The 15834-nt window shown below is 42.9% G+C and overlaps 1 protein-coding gene across 3 annotated transcripts in view; it reads right to left on the bottom strand.

The window, feature by feature from the left end:
* Nucleotides 1-15834, bottom strand: part of LOC143124078 (cGMP-dependent protein kinase 1) — a 76918-nt gene that overhangs the window by 52075 nt on the left and 9009 nt on the right. For 2 of the 3 annotated variants that reach the window (XM_076285366.1, XM_076285365.1), the window contains exon 2: nt 6341-6507. In XM_076285366.1, the coding sequence (XP_076141481.1) occupies nt 6341-6507 (167 nt within the window). Of the gene's footprint in view, nt 1-6116; nt 6126-6340; nt 6508-15834 lie in introns of those variants that run through there. The other variant, XM_076285367.1, reaches the window with a different exon arrangement.

Here is a 15834-nt window from a genome sequence, read left to right as displayed (position 1 = left end):
TTCAGAGTAAGAATGGAATCCTTTCAAATATGAGATCCACTGATTTCCCTGATTATTTTCTTATATGGATACTTTCCCTGTATTGATATTCTGATACTGACACACCCAGATAAAGCCTTATTGTTTAAACCTATTAGTGCTGAATAATTAAAAGGGTTCCTGTGGATTGTGATTGCAACGCCATTATTCCTCCATATTGGAAGTGTCAAAGTCATTAGGCAGGATTATTTGTGTGCAACAGACACAAACACAACCTTCAGACTCGAAGAGGGAAGAACACAAGATGATTACAACATTTAAGCTGAGAGGCAGAGTGAGAATGGGAATATATGGCACAATAACATCCTCATACCCATTGTGTGGTTGGTGTTGTTTTTCTGATTGATCTATACCACGTCTAGCATTTAAACTGAAAGGACAAAGTACTCTGCCTCTCACAAAAAGAAAGGAGCAACAATATTTTGAGAAACAATGTCTTCCTTCCCAATAAAATCTCTCTCTCTCTCTCTCTCTCTCTCTCACACACACACACACACACACAAACACACACACACACACACACACACACACAGCAGGTCTGCCATTAGTGGCAGCCATCTTGGAGCCTGTATTTACTTATTTAGATGGGGTAATTAGGGGGCACCATCATTAGCACACAGATTAATGTGACATTTAACGCCTACTAAAAGCTGCATATTGTTTCCTGTTCATATCACATCACAATATGATACAGATGCTAATTAGTGAGGTTTGAAAGGACACTTCTTTCTCTCTCTCTTTCTCTCTCTTGTTCTCTCTGTCTCTCTCTCTCACTCTCTGTGTCTATCTTTGTCCATCTCTCTTTTCTGTGAAATCAACAAGCCCCTTGTAAAAGTTTATGCAATTTCCACTCAATTCAATTAAATACAATTCAATTACTTTGTAAAAAATCTATTTATAACTTCAAGCCTAAATTAGCAGCTCTTAACCACTGCCAAAACATTGTTTATCAGTTCAAGATGGTTTGTGTGTTCTAGGCTGTAAGAGCTCTGTGGGTTGATGGTACCCACCATGAAGGAATGAAAGCCACTCTTTAAAACATTTACATTCTTTAATCAGTAGAACTCTATGGTGGCTCTATTTGACAGCAGAAGTAATTCAGAGGGATATTTGCTGCATTTGTGAGCACAGCAGCCTTTTTCCATGCTAAATCCTGTACGTGGTCTGTTTTTAAAAGGAACTATAAGGACGCAACTAGCAAATTCAGATTAAAGAAAGTAATTCCAGCACTCTGTGAGTGGTTAGTTCTCCTAAGTGCTTCTCGCTCATCTCATTTGCCCATCAAGCCAGCAGAGGAGAGGAGGCTCTCTTCATACATAAAGGGCTGGTTTCTTTCAGGGTCTTGTAGGAGAGTGGAGATGAAAATACAGTTTGCAAAGGCAAAAAGAAAATGAAAGCATGAAAGAAAGAAAGAGTAAATTAAGAAGAGTATATGGGAGTTTGTGACAGAACTGCATTTGCACACACACACCCACACACATACCCACACACACACACACAGACACACAGACACACACACACACACACACACACACACACACACACACACACACACACACACACACACACACACACACACACACACACACCACTGTGGGATGCCAGCGATATGAGGGACTTATTAGTTACCCACACACCCACACAAACTATGGTCCGTTCCAGAGACGAGGGCCTGTTTAGTCTGCATTCCACATTCAAAAGCCATTTACACAGAAATTGCACTGAAAGCGGATAAGGTGAAAAGCAACTTAGAATGGGTAAATGGAGAGTGTGAGTGTGTGTGTGTGTGTGTGTGTGTGTGTGTGTGTGTGTGTGTGTGTGTGTGTGTGTGTGTGTGTTCCCAAAAAGAGAAAAACAAAAAATGCAGAGAGATATGCATACAAATATCTTCATGAATGTGTACATCTGTAGTAAGTACTGTGATCCTTCTGAACTCAATGAACTCTCTCTTTTTCTCTGTCTCTCTCTCTCTCTCTCTCTCTCCCTCCCTCCCTCCCTCCCTCGCTCGCTCTTGTTCATCTATCATATTGGTCATCTTCATCCCCTCACTTGAATATGGCCTTCTCATTTCAGCCAGGCAATTTAAATATTTTACTAGTCATTACAGTGCATATGTGGAAGCTGGGGAGAGAAATGATAAGAATGTGCCTCGTTGCAGAGTCCCATATTGTATTTCCTTGGTAGACTAATGGAATGTTTTCTCAGTAAAGCTGTGAAGTTGTGTAATTCTCCTACTTCATTATGCTTCCCATAAGTCTAACAAAGAATATGGATGAAGCATGTGGGTGTGTGTGTGTGTGTGTGTGTGTGTGTGTGTGTCTCCGAGGATCCTAAGAAAGTTTGTCTGTCAAAATATTAAACAGACAATGAAGGCAAATTAAATTAACCATAAATTTGACTAAATATGTATGGAACGTCAGGTGTGCGAAAGATAACAGCTTCACATTTCACGAGTGCCAAAACTAGCAGGAAATGACAGGCAGCTTAGCAGTGTGAGTGTGATCTGCAGCCGAGCTTGTCGTCCTCCACCACACACACACCTTCTGGAACAGATGAAAGAATACTGTATTTCATGTGATTTCATCAGAGGCTTCAGTAGAAGAGAAAAGGATGGTAATGGTGATGAGCAGCGATAGCAGCAGCATGAAGAGCCGCATGGCACAGCACTATAAAGAGCCCGCACGGCACAGAACAGCACCATGAAGAGCACCGCACAGCACCATGAAGAGCACCGCGCAGCACCATAAAGAGCACCGCGCAGCACCATGAAGAGCACCGCGCAGCACAGCACCATGAAGAGCACCGCGCAGCACCATGAAGAGCACCGCGCAGCACCATGAAGAGCACCGCGCAGCACCATGAAGAGCACCGCGCAGCACCATGAAGAGCACCGTGCAGGTGACAATCTCTTTCCACCCAAACAATGACACCAATTGCTTTTGTTAGACAGGGCAGTATGAATAGCTTCCCTGTGGTGTGCGAACACACACACACACTCACATCACACACATACGCCATACACACACTCACTCGCACACACACACACACACACACACACACACACACACACACACACACACACACACACACACACACACACACACAGAGCCAATCACACATTCATTCCTAGTAGTTCCATTCATCATTTCAGAAGCATGACACGTCACATGACCGAAGTGTAACTGATGAAGTCCATGCTGTCTGACCAGTGCCTCGCGTCAATGGACCCGGTGCCTCAATAGCTCAGGTAAGAGTCACAGGATTCACCCTCAAAACAAGTAAAAGGCTCCGGAAGATGTCGGAGAAACTGTAGGTTTGAGGGTAAAGTACTGAATCCAGATACCAACATGCTGTACGTTGTTCAGATCGCAGACACCTCACACCATGCAGGTGAAAAACACACTTTAAAATTCACAAGAGTCTTTTTTTAAAGACCTGCTATCAGCTGGCCTGATCCCCTCCACTCCATTGTTCCACTGTGGTCATCAATCAGCCGTCTCTCCAGACAACCCACCACGTCACTCGCTAAGTATCCCATCATCCCTCCAACTGTCCAGTAAAGTCAGCTCAGGATAAGGAAGGTTGTAGGACTCATCACTCATGGGAATAAGGGCTGAGTCCGTGTCACATCCCTTGGAGAGAAGGATTCCAGGATCAGAATGCTAAAGTGGACTTGTAATTGGCCTGTTTAATGTGAGCAGGTCTGGCAGAGGTTTACGAGATGTGCCAAGGGTAGCACAAAGTCCAGGAGCGACAGCGCCACCGCAAGTGCCCTCCATTTCACCTTCTGCTCACTGTCACTCAGATCAAGTGGAACAGGGGGAAAAACGAGAGGCAGGGAAGGTGAGAAAGTGTGTGTGAGAGAGAGAGAGAGAGTTTGTGTGTGCGTGTGTGTGTGTGTGTGTGTGTGTGTGTGTGTGAGAGAGAGAGAGAGAGTTTGTGTGTGCGTGCGTGTGTGTGTGTGTGTGTGTGTGTGTGTGTGAGAGAGAGAGAGAGAGAGTTTGTGTGTGTGTGTGTGTGTGTGTGTGTGTGTGTGTGTGTGTGTGTGTGTGAGAGAGAGAGAGAGAGAGTTTGTGTGTGCGTGTGTGTGTGTGTGTGTGTGTGTGTGTGTGTGTGTGTGTGAGAGAGAGAGAGAGAGGGGAGAAAGAAACAGAGAAAGAGAAAATATGTTTGTGTGTGTGTGTGAGAGTGAGAGAGAAAGAGAGAACGTGTGTGTTTGTGTTTGTGTGTGAGTGAAAGAGAGAGAATGTGTGTGTCTGTGTTTGTGTGTGTGAGTGAGAGAGAGAGAGAAAGAGGGAGAGAGAGAAAATGTGTGTCTGTGTTTGTGTGTGTGAGAGAGTGAGAGAAAGAGAATGTGTGTGTTTGTGTGTCTGAGTGAGAGAGAGAGAGAGAGAGAGAACAGAGGTGAGAAGCAGACAAACAGACAGGTTTGCACAGAGAGGATGAGTGGAGAAATTGATGAGGCAAAGAAAGGCCCCAACACAAAGACAGTTCAATTTGGTCCAAATGGCCCTAATCAACTTAACCCAGACATTCCCTGAGACAGACAAAGGATTGCTCATCTCCTCCGTCCGTCCGTCGGCCATCGGCCTCCCTCGGTCTCTCACGCGCGACCTCACGTACGTCCAGCCTCTCTCTGTGTAATCACACTGCTTAAAGCTTCGTTAAAAGAGCCAGTGCACTCCAGGACCTTCTCCTTTCATCCCATTAGGATTCAGTGGGACACACTCACACAGATGGATTGGACAAAAAGGGGCAAACTCTTGGGGAAGAATAGGTTATCGTGTTAAAGCGACTGAGGAACGAAACTAAGAGGTTACATTTGCTTATCGCCAAAATATTGGATGTGGTGGTGCAGGAGCGTGATTGTTATAAAAAGGAAAATCAATTAGGAGAAATGAATGCAGGAAACACTAATGTATAAAAAAAAAATAGGCACAGAGCTTTTCGTGATAAGATATCAGCAAACCTCGAGAGTCTTTGAAGACTTTCTCCGATGTTGTTTCAAACTGGCACATGTTATCTGCAGTAAGTAAAGAAATATTTATGCCAAACAGTAGTGTGGTTTATGCTTGGTTATGCTGATAGCAATGGAACAGATGGAGCACATCCATTCTGATGTATTATGTTACTTGTGTTTACATAGCTGAATAACTGCCTCCATTTGCAAACTGAGAATGTGTTGCCTTGTCAGCCAAACATGTCATCTCCCCTCCCCAAGTTTTTAAGTGGCTTTCTCTTTTTTGTTGTTTTAGTAATTCAGCTTTCAATGCACAACTCCAACCAGACAGTAACACAAACTTCAGAAAATGGATCTTATTAGAGGAGTCATGTGCTGATCAAAATAGATATATTTATGTTGCTTCGTCTAGTAGCAAACATCTGTGTGTTTGTGTCATCACAGTTTTTTATTTGTTTTTGTTTTTGTTTTTTTGCAGAATGGCTGAATGTTACAGTAAGATGACTTCATTCTCCTCATTAAGTCCCCTGTCTGTTCGCATTGCTTTGCATGTATAATCCCAGTCATGGTGTGGTCTTAATGATTCGCTCAAGAGACAGAAGACAGAGTGTAACAAAGCGAAACCAATCACGCTGGCCCTGCTCCCTTCCACAAATGCAAGGAATAATAACAGTGTGCAGAGTTATATGCCATGTCATGTTGGATGGGACAAATGGTGGTGCGAGGGGCAGCAGTGACTAACGGTCTGATTATGACGGTTTTATCAAGTGATTCGGAGAGTCTCGCGAAGACAGATGGGCTCTAATTTGGTGATGTGATGATGTATTGATCAGGGCGTCAGTGGAAAGAGAAAATCTTCGTTGGCAGTGACACACTTTGATTGGATCAATTAAGAGTCTCCCCTGAGTCAGAATATCAAACACACCGAATCAATGGGCTGAATCAGAGCTTCCCCCGGCTTGATGGCAACACACACACACACACACACACACACACACATACACAAACACACACACACATACACACACACACACACACACACAGGGACCAAAATTGGAATGGATGTGTGTGGTCTGTGTATTGTCTGTATGTGTGTTTGTGTGTGTGATGGCCTCACCTTCCATTACGTAGACTAAAAATGGATGTGTGTGGTGTGTGTATTGTCTGTGTGTGTGTGTGTGTGTGTGTGTGTGTGTGTGTGTGTGTGTGTGTGTGTGTGTGTGTGTGTGTGATGGCCTTACCTTCCATTACGTAGACTAAAAATGGATGTGTGTGGTGTGTGTATTGTCTGTGTGTGTGTGTGTGTGTGTGTGTGTGTGTGTGTGTGTGTGATGGCCTCACCTTCCATTACGTAGACGAGCGAGCCCACATCGCCCTCCTTGATGATGCAGCTATCTTTGCCGTACTCCACCGGGTACATGCAGTCCACTATCTCCTGGATCTGAGACATCTCCAGGTTCTTCATGAAGTCATTATCCAGGATGGCTTCTTTGATCAACTCCTTGGACCTGCACATTTCATGGAGGAGGAGGAGGAGGAGGGAGGAGGAGGAAGAAGGGGGGAGAGAAAAGTGAGTGGATGCGCAAAAAATCCCATGATATGAAGAACCCTACCCATTCTCTGCATGAGCCTTTAGAAAAAGCCAAAATCAACAACATGGTGAAATGGGAAGACAAAACAAAAGCAACGAAGGACGGGACGGAGTAATCACGGAGAGGGACGTGATTAGAGGCCAGACAGATAGTCATGAGGGAGAGGAGTGAGGGACGTGATTAGAGGCCAGACAGATAGTCATGAGGGAGAGGAGTGAGGGACGTGATTAGAGGCCAGACAGATAGTCATGAGGGAGAGGAGTGAGTGCTCGTCAACTGCAAAACAGGTGCTGGGGAACAAAACAGGCAAAACATGAAATGGACTAAAACCTAATGTCCTCTACCGCTCCCACCCGCCAGCCATGGGCTCGGACCTCCCTCTGATACCGCTCCCACCCGCCTGTCATGGGGAGAAGGGGAGGGGGGAGTCGGACCTCCCTCTGATCACAGAGTTTACGTGCCTCACCACAATTAGCTTTTGATTGGAACGCAAACTTCATTTCCATCAGCGGTGGGCTATTCAACCGTGTTACGTGTGTGTGTGTGTGTGTGTGTATGTGTGTGTGTGTGTGTGTGTGTCTGTGTGTCTGTGTGTGTGTGGACGCCAGAACGGAGATCAGAAAAATGGGTGTTCTTAAAGCGGGGATGGCTGGCAGCGTGACTGTTGTGTTGTTTATAAGGCTCCTAATGACTAAAACTGGCCTGTGTGTCCACGTGTGATTAGACTGCAGAAGAGACTCATGCAGTTTGTTTTCCAAACAGCGTGAGGTCCCTCAGTGCCAAACTCTGTTGGAACCCACCACCCATCAAGCAAGAATGCCCAACTATTTACTTTGTCTGGAAAAATACTGGTTTTGAAGTTTTTGTATATGCTTATTACAGAAAGCATATTTTTGTGGACATGTACCAATGTTTTTTTTTTATATTATGCAACAATTTGTGCCCTTTCCTCTTCTATCTAGCAACTGTATAGCTAGCTATGTATGACCTGTGTCTTGGCACTGGGCACTTATCTCCTTTATGGTCAATGACTATATGAAGTCAGTAACACTTTATTTTAAGGGACACATGTTAGACAGTAATACATTGTACGTTGTACACTAATATAACTAATAATGTATGTATTAGTGTTCAAGTCTATATTAAGTGTCATTACACAGTTATTAGGTCTTTATTCAACAGTTTCTCATTTTCACTGAAAAGGTGATTTATTCTTGGTAAATCTTTAATAAGCAACTAGTTGGTTTTGATTTCAGGTTACTAATATATGGTATGGATGAAAATACAAACTTTATAGCGTTCTAATACATTGCCTTACTATGTTACTATTCACTATAAAACACATATCCAGACAGTGTATCAGGAATCTATAAAGGATTTAGCAAGACTAAGACCAATGACCTACTGAGTAAGAATAAGAAAAAATTCAATAATGAAATGTGCAATGATCCTTAAAGGTTGTATCAGCGATTTCAGGCCCAAAAAAGGCCCAAACATAAATTATCACATTTATCTAATCTTTCCTAACGATCCGCTGGCTGCCTGCCCCATAAGCAGGCCATCAAAAAAACATGTGTAGGCAGCCTAGGCTCAGAGATCTGCACACAAAAACAATTGTTACCAACAAGTGTTGGCAACCACTCAAAGGCAAAATAAAGTATTCCAAACAATAACCGACGAGATGTGCGTTTAGGAGAGTTTCAATTGCACAGGAGGGAGGGGGAGGAAGTAGCGAGCTAGCTCTCTGTTTTGTTTGAACATCAACAGAAGTGAAGTTACCCCGCCATCGCAGATACAACCTTTAATACAGACTTTGTATAAATAATTGGCATAAGTCTTCTGTAGCATTATTGTTGCCCTGTTTCAGCTAGGATGACATGAGTTAAAAGTTACATACATACCAGTAAAACTTTCTGCTGAATGTTCATGAAACAGATTAGGCATTCAACACAGGAAATGTGTACAGTACAATATCTGTACTGGATTCTTTTACTCTATTTTACAATCAAGTGCCTAATTACAGAGAGAGAGAGAGAGAGAGAGAGAGAGAGAGAGAGAGACAGAGAGAAAGAGAGAGAGAGAGAGAGAGAGAGAGAGAGCCTCCAAACATACATGAAACCTCTTGACAGGTGATATGCAAAATGTGCACTGTTGAATATGTAACATAACCTTTTCACGCCGTCACATTTGAATGAACACCTCCGAGGGCTTACAAAAACATCACACATTAGAGGTGCAACCCCACCCCACACCACACCACACACACACACACACACACACACACACACACACACACCTCTTGTGCATCATGTGCCTCTGGGCAGTAGGGGAAACAAAAACATGCATATGTGACAGTGTGTGCATCTCATCAACACAGTTGGCCGCCCTGCCTGCAGCCACAGGCTACGCAAGGCTTCTCAGTACGCACACAGGGATTAAACGTTTGCACGAGGTAACGAGGCGCTTAAAGGGAACATGTGGCATTGTCGCTTCCCATCACTCCTCACTTCGCTATCATGCAAAGACTGGGGGGAAGACATGGTGGCTATGTGTTAATCCTTCTCTAGCCATGGTGGCATACCAGCCTGAGGTTTACACACGGTTTCTGTGGTGCAGAAGCAGACTCAAGCAGAGTAAACACCAGTCCATTGCTGGGTAACCTCCAGCTGAAACTAGTATCCATCTTACAGCTGTGTGACTTGACATGATGCATATAAAGTGGCCAGTCCAAGGGCACAATGCACAATCTCAAGTGCCTTCTGACCATTACTCCACTGAGCTTAATATTGCACTAATCATATTTTCATATAAAAAAGAAATATACATAAAAGGCCAAAACAGAACATAGATTCCAATATCCATGGGCAAGACATATGCTGGTGAAGAATGCTATTAAAATTGTCTCCTTAATCCCAAATGGAGACACAGTTGACCGAGTATAGGTTCCAGTGTAGTTAAGAGTAGGTAAAACTTGAGGCTGGCTTGCGAAAGAATAGTTCTTTATTCTGGATGTCACAACAAGTTCTGGTAACCCTGTTGTACGCACAGCACAGCACAGTGTTGCAAGGTGAAGCCAAGGTAAGAAACTGAAGCCAAGATCTGGGAAACTCCTGTCTAATTATAATACCAGAATATACATTCATGTGTGGGGTCAAATTGGAGGGGGGGAAGTGGGTAGTGATATAGCCTTATTCAATTAAGATGTCTCTTGTGGGGGAACAATTATTTAGGTACACCATTTGCTATTGTAAGGTGACAACATTCTGTCTGCTTACAATAAACATCCTGTCCCCTCAGTTTCTGCAGTATTAAACAAAGAACCAAAATAATGACATACAGAAAACCACTAAAATCTAACACTGGCAACAGAACTGTAATGTGCTATAATTTCCTGTGTTTGTTTTCCTAACATATAAGTAAGATATGCACAATCACAAACAGTATCACTAGATAAGCATGCACAGACCAGCAACACGGAAGACAGAGGACTTTTTAACTACCACTAGCAGTGTATACTGAAGCACAATCTGACACACACACATTTACACACACACACATTCACACACACACACACACACACACACACACACACACACACACGCACACACACACACACACACTAGGGCTGGGATAAACTATTATTTTTTAAACGATTAATCTAGCGATTATTTTTTCGATGCATCGATTAATCTAACGATTCATTTTTTCAGTCCGATTCGATTTCGATTCGATTCGATTATTGATTATCTCCCCATTAATTCACTAATAGCAACGTATACATGTTTATTTACATATCTGAATGAAAAAACATTGAATTCATGAAAACATTGCAATATATGTTTATTGCTCTTAAGATTCCAAAATAAAAGACTGAAGTGCAAGTAACTACAAGTGCAAAGCATTCAATAAAGTTCAGTAGGCTATGTCTAATTGAGTGCCTGTCATTTTAAGACGTTCGTGTGGGAATCCTTGCAATTAACATTAACACAGTTAAAAGGCTGCTGATGTGTGGATGCAATTCATAACGTAGTTAGTTCAAATAACAGTTCGGACTTCTCCTTTGGACAAGCACTTTTGAGTCTTGGAAAACACTTTTCCATTTCCATCGGGATTTTGCAAACAGAGTCAATAAAATGAGCCCTGCATGAGTAATACAAGCAGCTGCAAGTAAGCATGCTAAACTTGACATCCAAACAGTATTCTAACGTTAGCTTTGAGATAGGGCTACTGCTTGATTGCATACTGTAACTCAGTGGTCCCCAAACTTTTTCTTCTGAGGGCCAGCTCACTATGCCTGGCACTAAGAGAGGGCCAGAGACTCGGAGTATATCAGTAACCATAAATAGTTTAGTGCTGTGAACAACAACAATCTACCTTAGTTGAATATTCCATTACATTTAATCATAGGCTACTGCAATTTAATACCATTGTTAGCTGTGTTTATATTGCCATCATGCCATGTAAAATGTAGCTCAAATGAAATGAAATGAAATGAATACTAATAAAAAGACTTAGACAAAAGTATTAGCAGGGAGTCCCAAAAGTATATCTTATTTAAAATGAACTCTGAACTCTGTCTTTGCATAAACAGCTCAAGTTGTGAACAAGCAATATCCTACAAATAATTTAAAGTTCTCAAACTATGAGTTTTATGAAGTGCTGGCAAAAACATCTGGAATGACCACCATTCTAACTTTCACTCACCTGATGAGAACTTTGTGAATTGTGAATTTGGATGAACATTTGACCGAGTGAATAAAAAATAGAAATAGTTATCCCAGGAAGTCCCAGAAATATGACTTGAATAGAAGTTATTTAGTTATTAACAATGAATTGATAAACTTTTAGAATACTTTGAGCACTGATGCAGTCAGCAATAGGCCTCTTACATAGTTTGCAGGTAGGCCTACATTTCATTCCGTTTTCGATGGTAAACGCGAAACAGCGCCAAGACAACCACCAGTGGACAAAAAGAGTATTACACGTGTACTGTTAAGACCCGCCATAGAGAATGAATGGGGGAAATTATCCATGTTATAGTTTGACGATGTCGTACTCCCCTGCGGGCCAGATGCTATATACCACGGACATGTTTTGGGGGGCCACCCAAAATGAGGTGGCGGGCCGTAGTTTGGGGACCACTGCTGTAACTTAACTTCGTTTAGTCTCCTCAATGTACTATGTTGTGATAAGACCTTAGCAGAGTTTACTTTAACTTTAATGCGGCGGTTTTGAACAAATTTGCGCGGCATGGTCACGATGCTAAGCGGTTTTAATAGCAATTTAGCCCACTGTGTTCTATTTCTTTTACTGTCTATGGTTCTATGCAGTGCTTCTATGTGGCAACAACAATCCTTCAACAATCGTGAATATTTTGTTAAATGCAAATGCAGAGGAGGAGCAGCGGGCTCGTTACGAGAGAGAGCAGGCGGGGCGAGGAAAGGCTGTGTGAGTAAAAAGTGCAGCTCAATGAAATTATTTTATCTTATCTTTAATTTAAATAGCAGGCCTACAACATAGAATATCAATGTGTGGTGGCCGGTTTTGATTTCGTGGTGCCCAGCCACAGATTAGTCAACGTATGGAAAACACTGAAGGTGTAAAATTAAAAATATTTAGCAGCACACGTTATGCTTGACGAATCGACGCTCATATTTTGCGTCGACGTATTTTTTTGCGTCGACCTCTTCGATTACGTCGACGCGTTGTCCCAGCCCTAACACACACACACACACACACACACACACACACACACACACATTACACACCTTTATAAATACAGAGAATCCCTAATCCCTAGGACTGTCACTATAAATGATATAGCATTCACCAAGTGTAGGAATACCTCCACACAGACGCCCACAGGAGAGAGAGAGAGAGAGAGAGAGAGAGAGAGCTAAAGAGAAAGATTGAATTGAATTGAGAGAGACATACAGTCTCACCAAAAGAGAAAGAGTCTCACCAAAAAGAGAGAGAGTGGGAGATGTACAGCCAAAAGAGAGAAAGAGAGTATCATTAGGAAAGAGGAAGGGCTTCCTGTGATCAGCGAGTCTCTGGTTGCTAAGCAACTTATGACTTTTCTGACTCCTATTGGAATGAATAATGAGGGGGCGGCCGTGTCCACTGAGATCCGTTATCAGCCCGTCAGGCCAACTGCATGACCACCCTTCCCAGCGCCCAGTCCAGCTCGGCCCACCCTGGAGTGATTAGATATCCATACGCACGGGCACATCAAGGGCACCCAAACGCTCAAGGCTTTTTATCTCCCAAATTTGAACAAATGATGTTGAGGGGAACGACTCCTCCTGTGATTACCTTCAGACTCACACACAAACGCTCACACACACACACACACACTCATACACAGACAAACACACACACACTCTCTCTCACACACACACGCACATGCTCTCTTTCTCTCTCCTTCCCTCTTTCTGTCTCAAACGCATGCACACACACACACACACACATACACACACACACACACACACAGGATGACATTCTCATGCTGGCAGTGACCCAGACATCACATTTAGGCTCACACACACACACTCCCTCCTTGCCGACACACACTCTAAGTCAACGCTGTTTACATTCCAATGCCGTGTCCTGATGAGCAGGACGACAGCCTAGCTTTCAGTGCACCTCCTGAGCGCTGTGTGTGTGTGTGTGTGTGTGTGTGTGTGTGTGTGTGACATAGAGAGTGTGACAAAGAGAGAGAGAGTCTTCATGTGTTTTTGTGTGCATATGGGTGTCAGTGTGTGTGTGAGAGAGAGAGAGAGGGAGGGAGAGGGTGCTGCTATTTGTCCCACTTGGGTTTATCCTAAGAGGATGAGGGCACTCAACAGACTCCTGACGTATAGCCCCCGTCAGTACTGCAACATATTCCAGCTTTTCCCATCTGCGCTTTTCAGTGCCTTCTCCCTTCTCTAGGTCCCTTCCCTTTCCCATGGTGCTGAGGACTCTCTGCTTACTGAAAGCTACTCACCAAACTTAACTAATCTCCAACAGCAACATCCATCCACAAAAGCGACTAGCTCATCATCTAGAGTTAACTCATAAAGCCCCTGTGTTTGGGCACTAGGGCTAGCTTAGAGGTTTGGTGTACAGCAATGAGCACCTTGACATGTAGAGGCTGTTAAAGTCCAGGCGCTGGGAGTGAAGGCTAGCTTTAGGGCAATAGGTGCCGCCTCATGCTTTCATATGGGGTACCGAGAGTACCGCACATACAGCAGTAGCCAGGACCATCCACTAGGGACTCGGTGAAGAATGTTGCATCCCTTTTGTCCTGTGCCACCTTGGGCTATTTACCACCCCAGCTGGACTCAAGCAGATGGGGCCCCCTTTTTTTACGCTGGGTTCTTTTTCCTTGTCACTGTACGCCACCCAAATGTTTGCTCTAGGGCGTTCAGGCCATTAACAGGCAGCAACCAGGCTGATGCAATGAAATGAAGAAATATTCACTACATTTACTAAGTAGAAATGAGGACCAGGAATGTTAGTTGACCATTAGTTTCCTTTAGCTACCACATAATAATTCTGTAAAACTCCAGAGTCAATGGCTAATAGTGCTATAATGACTTAAATTGAACAGAAAGTCTACACTCATGTGAGTGAAAGCATCAGCCAGCAACCAAAGCCCAAATAATAGGCTTTACTTCATAGTCTTAACTATACAGTAATTTCCTGTGTATTAGCACATTGAACTAAAACATATTAATACCATATTAACTGCCCCTGTGTATTAACCTCATAGGTGAAGAAATTTTGCAAAATCAAGGTATAAACTGCGGCTAATAGGGAAATTACAGTACAAGCCTGCAGTGCTACATCTAGTACATTTAGATGTCTGACTTCAGCGAGCATGTTAATCAAAGCACATTGTCCCTTTTAAGAAAGGAAACATAAACAGAAAACACTAGACTAGGCTTGAACTGGCGGCTGATGCAATTCCTCAGTTTACCTGTTTTTGTTTGTTTGTTTTTCAGAGGTATTTATATGTTGTTTATCACATAAGTTGGCTCCATTCTCCAACATGGCTACCTTTGGTCCCCACTGCGCAGCACAGTCTGCACTGCACTTTTGAACTCTTTCATGAGATGTGGAGACAAAGACGTTGGAGAGAAGTACTAAGGATAGCCTACATCAAAGACGTTGGAGAGAAGTACTAAGGATAGCCTACATCAAAGACGTTGGAGAGAAGTACTAAGGATAGCCTACATCAAAGACGTTGGAGAGAAGTACTAAGGATAGCCTACATCAAAGACGTTGGAGAGAAGTACTAAGGATAGCCTACATCAAAGACGTTGGAGAGAAGTACTAAGGATAGCCTACATCAAAGACGTTGGAGAGAAGTACTAAGGATAGCCTACATCAAAGACGTTGGAGAGAAGTACTAAGGATAGCCTACATCAAAGTTAATCAATAGAAATGAGTCCAAAGATTCAGATCAACCAGACAAACCAATTAATCAGATCAGTGTGTTTGTGGAATTGTTTCAGCTGGCCAAAGAAATCATTTTTGTCTAGTTTTTGTATCAGTGTCCACTGTAAATGGGGCGACTGATTAAAGACTACTTTATGACTCAGCTGACCTGGGGTCTGCTATTGACTTCAAAAACATGCACTGTGCGTCCAAAACTACTGACTGCTAGCCTAATATGGCGTGAAACCTGCCAAAAATTAGCGTTATGCTCAATGGCATTTCAGTGAGGGAGTTTGTTTTTACATTCAACATTCAACAACAGTTGTTACCTGTCTCTCCACTGGACCTGCACATTGGAAAATATATCTGTATTAACAGGCAACAACCAGGCTAATGCAATAAACTGAAGGAATAATCACTACACTTACCAAGTAGAAATGAAGACCGATTTTTAGTTGACCATTAGTTTCCTTTAGTTAGTAAATAATAATTTTACACCGTACAGTACATGAGGATTCCTCACTGTTATGAATAAAGTACCCAAAACATTTCAGGTAAATTATTGAGTGATCCTTTCTAGTCCATAAACAACCAGCATAACAAATGTGTTGCCAACCATCCTATTTGAGGCATATAAACTACACCACTTTACAAGAAAAACACAGTCATTCTACATGTTTACATCATGTGTGCAAAAATGCAAAACCTCACAGAGACACACATACAAACAGTTCTGTGAAATTGGACGCATTTATATAGCACACAAAACAGAAAAATGGGGCCAGTGGATTAATGTGCCTCCCAGCTGTGTCCCCCAAA

The sequence above is a fragment of the Alosa pseudoharengus genome, unplaced genomic scaffold (genome assembly GCF_046254945.1).
Source record: "Alosa pseudoharengus isolate Yale_2024_CS ecotype anadromous, Long Island Sound unplaced genomic scaffold, YU_APseudo_1.1 YU_APseudo_1.1_scf_15, whole genome shotgun sequence".
NCBI lineage: Eukaryota > Metazoa > Chordata > Actinopteri > Clupeiformes > Clupeidae > Alosa > Alosa pseudoharengus.
Note: the sequence above shows the minus strand (reverse complement) of the source record. Positions and strands in the feature narration are given on the sequence as shown.